The sequence below is a fragment of the Miscanthus floridulus genome, chromosome 1 (genome assembly GCF_019320115.1).
Source record: "Miscanthus floridulus cultivar M001 chromosome 1, ASM1932011v1, whole genome shotgun sequence".
NCBI lineage: Eukaryota > Viridiplantae > Streptophyta > Magnoliopsida > Poales > Poaceae > Miscanthus > Miscanthus floridulus.
The window spans coordinates 198429872-198442021 of NC_089580.1; the positions used below are offsets into that span (position 1 = coordinate 198429872).

Consider the following 12150-nt stretch of genomic DNA (forward strand, 5'->3'; position numbering starts at 1 on the left):
AAAACTATGTCCATTTGCATATTTAATCATATTTCTATGCGCTTTATTTGTTACAAGCATTCTTTGTTTCTTTTCCTTGTTTCTTCTTAGTTGGTTTCCAATACAATTATGTTGTTGAATTATCTCCTACAGAAGTATAATATGTACTGTGGTTAACCGATTTAGGTCATTTATTGATTTCTTTCACACACAAAAAAAAAATGGTTAGCATTTTGTTAAAATCAAAATTCTTGACAATCGATTTAACAGATTGATTTCACCAAAATAACCAAATGCCCAAGCCTAGTTAGCATGGAGGGGAAAAGGCGTGAATTCATGGCGCATAGTGGCGGTAGGAAAGAAAAAGGGAGCACACTCATGTTTCCTGTTGCTCTATTTTTAGCCTCGGTCTCCTATGCGCGAATAGAGAACGAATTCCCCATTGCTCATTGCACCAGCTTTCCCTTTCATCTTGTCTCGAGGCATGTAGTCCCCTATCATGTTGATACCGAATGCTCCGTGTCCTTCAAATAATCCTCTCACTAACCTTCAAATTCGGTCTAGGTTTGTACGGACCTAACATTGGAGGGGAGAGAGCGCTGGTGCAATGCGAGTCATCTTTGTCGTAGTCAACAACCCATGCAAAACTGTTGGGTGCCAAATGATCTGAGTTGTACATCCAAACGGTATAAGGGTACATAATTATGTTCCGAGGAAAAAAAGATGTAATTCAGATACAACAGAGCATCATGATGCAAGAGAACAGAGAGTAAAAAAAACAAATGAGATTATGGCAGCCAAAATCTTGCTAGAAGTCCACTCCTTCCATCCATCCATCCACACGGTCAAGCAGAAAGAGAAAGTACAGCTCAAGCATCCAAGTGAACAAGGTTTACGAGCGGAGCGTGTACTGATATCAAAAATATTAATACCGAAGTTAAGAAGGATGGTTAACGACCACTTGTATCTCTATCCAGTATCCTATTGTTCATCCAATATCTACTGTGGAACAACAATTCCTAATATTTCGTTCAACTAACGGTACCACTATCTGGACTGGAAATCATCCAAAGGCTCAAAACTACCAGTCTAAAGTCTCGATAAACTACTGGCACATAGGCAAAGCTTGTATCATAGCTCATCCGAGCAGCAAAAGCAGTCTCAAACGCAGAATCACCTTGGGTATTTCTGCAAGTAGAGATCGTATGGAGCATATCCAGCATGCACAGTTCTGTTCCCGAAGCGCCGTCCATGCAAGGAATGTGATGCGATGCATGCAGCTTCCTTCCGCATGAACTCCACAAGCACAGAACCAGGTTCAAACACGAAACCAGTGTCACTGGTCTCAACAGCTGGGACTTTTTCTGGACGATCTTCAGTCACATCATCAGCACCTTGTTCAAAGCACCCTCCAGGTTTCTCCACTTTGTCTGTAGGTTCAGCAGGATTACAGGTCTCTGAGGTTCTTGGGCCTTCATGACTCTTTTCTACTGCATCATCGTCCATTACAGTAGCAGTAACCTCCACTACTCCTGTATGTTTATTCTCATCCACAGCTGCTTCAGTATGACCAGCTTCAGCATGTTGTGATGTGGGGAGAGCAGCTCTAGACTGAGTTTCATCAAGCTCTGCGTCCTCATCTGCTACAGGCGCTTTACTCTCACAAAGTGCTGCATTTAATGGGACGTGTTTGCCCTTATGATCTTGGCTCTCTGGAATAAGATCTACATCTTTAGTTTCCGAAGCTTCAGAATGATTTAGAACATCTATGCTCTGATTGATCGGTACAGAATATTCTGATACAGCCTTTGCAATGTTTTCAGTATCAGCAAATTCAGTGCATTCAATCTTAAGCTCAACTGTGTTATCCTCTGCAGCACTACCACCACCAGCAGGATACTCAACTACATTTACAGATTTGACTGCTCCAAACCTGTGAATCTTGTCCACAGTGTAAGTTGAAATCCACCAAAATCAATAACACAAAAAAATGTAAAAGAATTGTACACACCTCATGCATTCAACACGTACATCTTCCAAAGTTTCTTCCAGCTCAGATTTTGAAAGTAGCATATACTCTTCTCGTTCAAACTACATATGTTGCACAGTTATTTTACAAACCTCGAATATGTGAAAACAAGTGATAGGTTGAATTTTTTGTTCAATGGTATGCATTAGTGTCAGAGTTCAAGATTGCTGCAACATTTATCTATTAATTTGAACTCATGAGATCAAAAAAACAACCAACAATACTTAGGAAACATATGAAGCCATAAATTGTTTCGATTTGGAGAGCATTGTTGATTTAACTACAAACTTGAAGTGAGAAGAGATAAAACTACAACATACCACATTTTTTAGCTGCAGGACCTTTGTTGGTTTTTTCAGAAGCGATTTGGCATTGTCAGGAATACCATAAAATGGGGAAGCCTCATTAGCAGCCTGAAAATTCGACTAGAACTTGGATAAAAATTCAACTAGAACACCATGCTATTTCAAATGATGGAATATATACAGGCCAGTAAATGAATAGGTCAAAATGGTTATACCTCCACAGGAGGATTAGGAAACACATGCACAGCAGTCAGTACACATCCACCAAGCCTCATCCCATTGAGGCCAGCACATGCCTTAGAAGTAATGGAGCGATCGGCATACTGTCCATATCAAATTGATCAGAAGTGACTATGATGATCATATACTCTAGCAAATGCACACAGCACTCATACCTCAAGAAATGCACAGGGTCCACCAAGCTCACTGTTGAAAAGAAAGCAGTACGCAGCCAATGGGCCAAATGCACCAACAATCTCCATTAGCTAAAAGAGAGGGGAATGCAGTAACTTGTCAGGAACATAAGCTATAATATCCTCACAAAGAACCCAAAAAAAATACTTAATATATAAAGCACAGATACTGATGGCCTATCATATTACCATCTCAGATGAGATCACTCCAGCAATCCCCGCTATGAAAATCTGTAAAATTCAAAGGAATCAGAAACATATACATTATTTTTAAAAATAAGCAGTCAAATATTCTTATGCTTAACTATTCTGAATCAGTTAACTCTTTTTTCCACAAAAAGATGCGAGATGGCTTTCACTGAATATACAACATTGTCCCTAAGTGAAAATATCGGTTGAAGGAATTCTGACACGACATCAGAGTAACTTCATAGCTGTGAACAACCAATCCTACTTCAACTGAAAATAGCAACAACAACAACAACAACAAAGCCTTCAACTGAAAATAGCGATTGAAGAAATTCTGACACGACATCAGAGTAACTTCATAGCTGTCAACAGCCAATTCTACTTCAACTGAGTTCTCACAGAACAACCAAGAAACTACAACAGGCAGGAAACCAAGAATGTCTGGAAATTTGAGACAGCTTTCTCTTTGAAAAAATCTAACAAGCTGAAACCAATTATATATGTTACCTTGTGTGGTGAATCTGCAACAACGTCAGATATTAAAGCAGTCTCTTCAGCAGGCTTCTTAGGGGTTACATTCTGCAAGGAAAAAAAAATATGAACTAACATTTAAAATAAAATATCTAAAAATCTGAATGTCCTTGCATTTAAAATGTAGATCTCAAAAAAAAAACAATGTCGTAACACTGTAAATACAATACAGAAAAATCAAAGGGGTTTACATTCTGCAAGGAAAAAATTATGAACTAACATTTAAAATAAAATATCTAAAAATTTGAATGTCACCATGGAGATCTCCAAAAAAAACAGCGCTGTAACACTCTAAATATAATACAGAAAAATCAACGTGGTTCCTTCTGCTGTGGACTATCCCAGATATTATGGACAGCTAATAGTGATGGAAAATAATCATTGTGGATTATTGTTATGTGCAGAGGAAAGCCTGGTCCTTGAGGTGCCATATCACATATTTGCATGATCCTATTGTTCAGCTATTCATGTTGGTGTAGTGATACAGCACAAAAACAAGGCAATCTAGCCAAGCACACCAAGCTGAACCAGACTAATAACCTATCTACTTCTATCTAAGTGGTATTTGTCTGTGATATATATTCCGTTATTGGCTATGGGTGTAACGACTAACCATATCTGCCTATAAATGTAAAGGAACTAATCTTGTCTTTTAGAAGTAAATAGACCAAATTGAGGCCAGAGATAAAAATAGAGGAACTAAGATGTAAGGCAATATCCATGAAATAAGCTGAACAGGAAAATGTTAGAAATTGAACACAAACAAGAGAAAAAGTAAATTCAAAGTTTGTTAAACTAAATGCAGAATAACTTTGAAGTTGTCAATGTCTAAATGACAGCCCTTGATGCCAAATTGCACTCGGCTGTAGATATTTGCAGAATTAAGGTTAGCACTTAGCAACCATCATACTCAATTCTTTGCTAGTATTACATTTATTTACTTGAACCATGCTGTACAAGCTGTCTTCCTAATGTTTCCATGAACTGGGCACCACAAGGACCCTCTGCCTGTCTGCAGTATTGTAATCAGCCAATTAATTCTGAAGTAGCAGCAGTCACATATGCACTACACCAGGAAGTCTGCTTTTACAATTCCTTTGCTTCACGAAGCTGCTGAACGTGAATTATGACACACCCAATTAAAATACCCTATTTGAGAGATTTCAATATGACCGTCAGACAGGAACTTGTCGAATGATAGAAATATATGCCATTAACAAATCCAAAACAGCAACTCTATTACATTTTGCACCATGAATAAATCTAAATATAGCTAATTTTAACTCATAGAAGATACAATGGAGTGTACATATTTCAAGGTTCACCATGTAAAAAAAATGAAGGTACCAATTGCTAACCAATCAATTCCAGGATTCTCACTGCATCAGGCCAAGAGTTAAACATGGCATATTTTATGCAAATATGCAAACTTCAAACTGCACCCATAATCATTAAATGAACTAAAACTTGTGGAAATAAATAGATAATGTTATTTTCACTATGATTATCATTACTGAGCCATTAGGATGCAAAACAGGTCAGGTGATAAAAGGAACCGATGGAGAAATCTTTCCATTTCTTATGAGCACAAACAGCAGTTAAAGATAATCAACCAAGTAATATTATGCCAGTCTTACAACTAATATTATGACAATCATTATTGCTAAACAGACATTTCTTTCAAAAGAGGAAGATATCTTTTGCAGCAAAACAGGTTTGCATATATGCAGGAAACAGAAAGGTTTGATGATCTCGTTCTCACTTAACCAAATATAAACCAAAGGCGCATAACTATTATTATTAGTATACTAAAATAACGAAACATTCAGCTTCACAAATGACAAATAAAAAATTCAAATATTTAGAAGAACTACATGTACAAGTCAATGACATGTCCACAGCAAAGAAAGACACTTGTCAGAAAATTGATACACCGGGACCAACTCGTAGCACTGCTGTAGCCACGCAAGTTTGCGGGCTGCTGGTCGGGAGTTAGACTCCCAGTTCGCACCTAAATTAAGGCTCCACAAGGGCAACCCAAAAGTACGGGTGGGCTTCAGCCTGGTGTTGCCTAGCTGCCCCTTGCGCCAGCCCAGTGCCTGACTGACTATGGTGCCAGCCCAAGCCACGACGCATTGTACGGGTAAAGCTAGAGTTCAGGGCATTTTCTTGACCAGCATGGTTGAGGTCGTACCTACATGCAATACCCCGGGAAAGCTTTCCATGGCTGGTCGAGTGTTTTTTTTTAAGAAAAATGATAGACCAACAAGGCCATGCCAGATCAGCTACAGGATATCTTAATTCAAACCTAAATCAAAACATCGATTTCAAAATGACTAGGTCATCCAATACACAGAAAAGAACTACATGATCCAAATTAGGTGGCAATTCTGTACCAAAATATTATTTAAATAAAAGCTTTTACAGAGACGAACAGAAATAGTTCTTTTGTAAAACAACATTGCCACCTAATTTATTTATTAACAATAGTTCTTTTAGTAATTGTTACATTCTCAAAATAGAATGGGAAAATAATGAGGCCGTTTCGGCAATAAGCCAAGAACCAAAGCGCAAAATTCGAAGGTCATTAACATACATCAATGAAGAAAAACTAAAATGTATATAATTGCAACAACATTGATGTGGAAGGATGGAAATCTTACCACCGTTTCAACATATTCTTTGGGGCGTCGAATTATCAAAGCAGATCCGTTTAGAGATCTTCCATCAAAAGAAAGAGCTGCTGTAGCATCCTCTGGTGTAAGAAATTCCACGAATGCCTGACGTTTTTCTCTGTTTATCTGCATCGAACCAAAAAGGATATCAATATATATATATTAATAAAAAAATGTTATATGGTGCGAACAAAAGGTGGAATTCAAGTTTGCTCACCGTACAACTGAGGCATGGTTTAGACCGCTGGGGTTTAATGCCAGTAGGCAATAAGAAGTCATTCAAGCAGTCAATCAACTTATCCTCCGTAGCTGAATCAGGCAAATTTTCAATGTGCAACCTCCTGAGTGGGCGTGTTGCTTGTGTAAGCTGGACAGAATCTGCAGTCAAACTATTACCCGCCAACATTGTCTCAACTGTAGTTGAAGGGTCCTTTATCGCGCTGAAACTGAATGGAGTAGGAGCCATCTGGCCAACCGTTGGCAGGAAAGTGGTAGGGAAGTTAGATTGGTTTGCTTTAACAGGAGGCTGATCCCATGTGGCTGATTTCTTTTCTGGGGACTGAATGACCTTAGAAGGAGTCTTGGTAGTTGCCTGCTCAGCTTGCAGTGATGTTTTCTTTTTCCTTGGTGAGTATCCACCAAGACAGCTTTCATATTTCTGGTGCGACCCACCAATGTATCCTCCACTCCCAGAAGATCTTTGTTTATCAACTTCAGCATACTTCCTCCTTGATTTCTCCATAGAGTAGTATGGAGGATAATTGCCAAAATCACGTCCACGGTAGTTATACCTTTCTTCCCTTAGTGGTGGTGAGATAGACCTGCCGTATCTTTCTCGATCATGATCCCTGCTTCTGGACCTTCTCCTTTTAAACCCTGGTTCTCCATGGTATGGTTTTGCATACTCATTCCTTCTAGCAGTTCTATCAGAATGCTTGGAATCTTGGAACCGTGCAGAATCCTGTTTCTTCAACATTGGTCGATCTACCTCTGAACTCCTCTCATTATCAAAGCTACGGTCTTTTCTCTTTGTCTCATTTCGAAGCTTCTCGCTCTTAAACTTTATTTTATCATCACCAACAGCTTCGTCATTCCATCTTTTTCCAGGTTCCTTTTGATACTCAGATCTCATTACATCACCCTTTCTTTCTCTGATCTCACTAAGATTTCTATCTTTGCTTTCATCAGCCCGACCACTCATGTTTGTGACAAGTTTCTGAGAATGATGAATGCCTTTGTCTTTCCTAACTGAATGATTATCGTCTCCTGAGGGCCTCTGTTTCTTGGAAACCTTCTTTGGTGAATCTCCCAGGCCTTCCTTCTCCGGGACCTTTGGTGCATCTTTCAGGTCATCCATCTTCGCACTAGTGTTTGGCCTATCTCTAGAGTTGTCCTTCTTGGATACCTCCTTTGGTGCATATCTCATGTCCTCCTTTTTTGGATTTTCCCTTGGTATATGTCTTGGATTTTCTTTCTTGGAGCCCTCCCTTGTTGCATCTCTACTCTTCTCCTTTCTTGAACCCTCCACAGGCACAGGCATATCTCTGGGATCCTTTCTGCTTTTGTGTTCTCTTCCTTGTTCCAAGTGAGTAGATTTGCCCTTACCATTTTCTAGCCCCTCCTTGGCTTTCTTAGATTCTGATGCAGCCTTCTTTTCACGCCGCAGCATAATGTCCTTAATGCTTAGAGGTCTTGTGCGGGCAGCTGTCCCTTCACTAGTGATTCTCTCAGAGTCATTTTCACCATGTATTTTTCTACTCATCTTGATCCTTGACCCAGAATTTGTTGTCAAAAACAATGATATCTTATCTAACCTAGCCTACTCAAAGAGTCTAACAGATAACAGCACTAGACACCATGTGGCTTCCTGCAAAGAATAAAAACAGAGGCATGAAAACATTGCAACATACTTTTCACCATAGGCAAGCTGATGCGATGTAATTTCATCAGAATCACAAAACCCTAATAGAAGCAGCTAGTTCCAAATAATGTGAAGGAACTGATCCTAGCTCAGCTTCTGCTGGGTTTCAACTCTAGCCTACCCCAACTTGTTTGGGACTTAAAGGCTTTGTTGTTGTTGTTGTAACTGATCCTAGCTCAGTTGGTTGTGGGTGTGGAAGTATGCCCAGACCACCCAAATTCAAGTCCTCATCGAGGCGAATTTGGGTGCCTAACTCTTCTTAATTAAAAAGCCACCTAGTTCCTCATAGGTTGGTTGAGTTTTTTTAATTCCAAAGAATGTGCCATATATTTGGTTTTGATCAAGCATGAGGAACCTGGCTAATCACATGCCTCCAGAAACTGGAAGTCATGGAGAATGGGACATCTCAGTATTACTTACCTAATCCTTGCTGCACTGGACTGGGAAATGCGGATGGTAAGACAGTTTCATTTTAGTAGATAGTCCAGAAATTGAGTATAATAGCACAGCACTAAAGAACCCCATCCAATCCAGGGGTGGACCGAGTACAGGACATGGGTGTACACATGTACACCTGATATTTTTTGTAAAATCATGAAGTTAATATGTATCGCAGTGGCGGAGCTGGTGAAAATCTCACATAAGCGCCTAACAACCCGTATTATGCCAACATACCCATAGTTCATAGACGCAAGGATAAAATGCATAATTTAGAAGATATCCCAATTACATGCTTTATTATACAAGAAATTTGATAAAAATAAGGCTAGCAGGACCAGGATAAGAAGTAGCATTCATGTCATCTAGGTTGGAACTAAGACATAACCAGATACAGTATCTATGCAGTAGCTGGAACGCTGAGTAAATTGGATAACAGAATATAGATTATCATAGATTGCTACGGATTTCTAAGTGTAAGCAGAAATTATCACATATGTCATCTGAAGTTTACAGAAAATAGGAAAGTAGGTAAGGACACCAGCTCAGGGGAACTGAAAACTTTTGCAGCTACATAACAACTGATCAAAAGGACCACTCATGCACATATTGTGCACAAATGAGAACTTGAGCTTCTTAAGAAACTCTGTTCGCCTGCTGCAGTTTGCACCTTGCTTACAAACAATTGATGAATGAACAATGGAGGATTCGAAAATTTGGAACAACCTGCTGTAGCTGAGTGTTGTCTGCCTCTGCTCCTCTGCACTTATACAGAACTGCGCAGCAAGCAGGAGGCACCGAGCGGCCGAGCGTTCGTGCGCACCGCGCCCAGGCCGCAGGCCGCGACCCTACCGCCGCGTGCCTGCGTCGCACTGTGCAGGAGCGGCTGCCAGTTAGCCACACCGTCGCAGGCTCGCAGCACCGCCCTCCTCTCGCCTGCCTCCTGAATTTGGTAGCACCCGTGCGCAGTGAAGATGCTGGCCGCGCCGCCGCCCAACTCCTTCCTCGATTTGGCTGCACCTGGTCGCACCACTGGCCCCCCGCGACTAGGGTTAGCTTCGCACGCCGCGGTGCCGCAAGCGATGAGATGCACGCCGCTCGCAAGGGGAGGACGTCACGCGACGAGGAGATGCGAGAGAGGCAGCCAGTGTGAAGTTTTCCTTTTTCCCAGGCCGGCGACTGGGCCATTTTGGGTTGGGCCGGAAAACAGAGTGGTACTCACGTTTTGGATGAAGTCCATTTGCTCCGACTTTAACGAAGTCCGATTTACCTCTCTTAAAATTTCTCAAAAAAAAAAACTCTCTTAAACCCAAAAAAAAAACAAATTTTAAAAATCTTCTCGCACTTTTGAAACCGTGCAAATTTCCTCCCCAAGCAATTTTAAAGATGTTTTAACTGACATGGTGCCACATCAACTACAAGTAAGGTAAATCAGACTACCAGGATGGTCAATTTGACTTCAATTAAAAAAATATAGAAATATTTTTTAAAATGTACAAATGTTTCTTAAGATATGCCATCAAAAGACCGAAATTACGTTTTAATCTTAAAATTTTGTTTTATATATCTGAAAATATGAAACCAATTATTTATATATATATATATATGTATATATATATATATATTCTAGAAACATGCTTAATATTATGATGTCAAACTATTTGAATCTTATATGGTCTCCTTTTGGTGTTTATTTATCAGTAGATGCTCTTATTATATATTATAGTCGGCCTACGTTGACAACACGGAACACGTATAAGTTCAACCGACTTCACATCATTCACCATGCGATTGTGTCAATTTTATGCTAATTCAAATCCCATCAAATATAACTTATCTTGCATGTCTCTGGACAAGAAAAAAAAAATAAAGATGGTGGGTGCTCGTGGTTTCACACAACAAAAAGGGAAGAGAAAGGCTAGTCATGATTGATGGGTGCTCGTCGTGCTGGTGTAGAAGACCTAATGACGAGCGGCAGTGCTCACCCGCTCATTAGTAGGGAGGAGAGAGGTGAATCGTGAATGCTCATATGGTACTGCAGAAAGAACAAAGATAAGAGAAGGATGACTAAATTCTATGGAGGGGTGAAGCTAGGCCGTCTAGATAGACAACATCATGGGGACTAACGTATGTATGGCATTGTTGTTATCTCTTGTGACCTATATCTCCCTTCACAATTCACACTGTTAAAGGAACATAAAACACATAAAAATTCTTGTGTTGGAATTGGAACTATCAGCATACCCCAAGTAATGGATACAACGTAGTAATGTTGAATGCCCTATAACTAATATTGTAGAGTGCATATAACTTCCTAGTGAAACATGGGTAGTTTCTCGGCATCGGTACCACGTGGATATTGGACTAGAGTTTTCTTCCTTGGAGTGATTGAACCATTGCTAATTAGAGGATGACGTCCTGAAAATGAGCCACAAAAAACCCAGGGATGAAGTGGGCCATGTCGATTTTTAAAGGGAGATATATCACATAAACCTCCACGTGATAACCCTAAGAATTGGGTGATGAAGCTACATTGACAAAAAAAATTATAAGTAAAGAAATTTACTATAACATGTGGCGTTACAATTTAGTCCACAGCGATTGTGGTGGGTGTCAACATTTTAGCATGCCTCTAGTGGACTACATAGTTAGTCAATGCACGCGGTGCATGCGGTTAGCCGGCTAGATTTGAGACATCATATCGAGACATGCAAACCAGCCAACACCTGATGCACACGGTTAGTCGGCTAGATTTGAGTCGGTTACCCTCATTCTCTATCAACTGAACCGTTCCCCTGCTTTTTCGCAGCTTTGCCTACAGAACCATGTTGTTTTGAGTGCAAGTGGTTTACTCATTGGTTTCCATCCAAACCACGGGCCATTTTTTTTTAGATAGAGAACTAAATTTGCTTCCTCTAATTTACTAGAGTTACTATGGTAGTGTTTGATGTACTGCCAACTATTTCAATTGCTACTACCCATTGCAATCTTTAGCCTTCCTTCGACTCAAAAGTGAGTGAATTAAATCCTGCTAAAAAAAGAGATACCGAGTACAATTAATAGGATTGCTTAGCTAGGACGGTTCTATTTGAGAAATGGAGCGAGTAAGCTACACTATTGATGCGGTCTTTTATTTATTTTTTTTTATTAAAAGTTTTTTAAAAAAAATAGTCGGGCATGATGTGCGGTCACAAAATATAGGTGACATCATAACGGTTTTCCAAAGTCTAATATTTCAAATTCTGTTACACATTACATTTTATGTGTTGAATATGGAATTTTGAAAACGATATGGATAGGTCTGTTTCGAAATGCAGACTCGTAAAAAGCATACACTTGTTATCGGCCTGTTCGCTGATAAGCCCGGCCGATGCTGGTTTGTTGTGAGAGGAAAACACTGTTGGCTGGATGATAAGCCCTGGCTGAAACCAACAAGCGAACAAGCCGTATATTTCAAAAATATTATGTTAAAAAATACTAGTCACTTTGGTCCAATACGTATCTGTGCAATTATAAGTTGCCAAAATAAAAGATGGTACATTAATATGAGTAGTTTTTTTTGGGTGTGAACGTCTGCGTTGTAATGTATAATTTTTTTAAAAAAATGAGTAGTTGGCCATTCTATAGAGTTCCTAGTTGACAAATTGAGCAAGGACACTGCACGAGTAAT

At 39.7% G+C, this 12150-nt stretch overlaps 1 protein-coding gene across 2 annotated transcripts; it reads right to left on the minus strand.

The window, feature by feature from the left end:
* Window positions 1-751: 751 nt before the first annotated feature.
* LOC136449770 (splicing factor U2af large subunit A-like) lies at window positions 752-9617 on the minus strand. 2 transcript variants are annotated; one of them, XM_066449962.1, is made up of 10 exons: window positions 9207-9617; window positions 6339-7988; window positions 6113-6247; window positions 3423-3494; window positions 2916-2957; window positions 2709-2798; window positions 2529-2636; window positions 2329-2421; window positions 1991-2070; window positions 752-1912 (listed from the first exon to the last, which is right to left on the minus strand). In XM_066449962.1, the coding sequence occupies exons 2-10, from the start codon at window positions 7881-7883 to the stop codon at window positions 1153-1155; spliced, it is 2925 nt and encodes a 974-aa protein (XP_066306059.1). In that variant the 5' UTR covers window positions 7884-7988; window positions 9207-9617; the 3' UTR covers window positions 752-1152. The 2 variants fall into 2 exon arrangements, with proteins under 2 accessions (XP_066306059.1, XP_066306051.1); XM_066449954.1 differs by having other exon boundaries at window positions 6110-6247.
* Between the last annotated feature and the right edge of the window lie 2533 nt (window positions 9618-12150).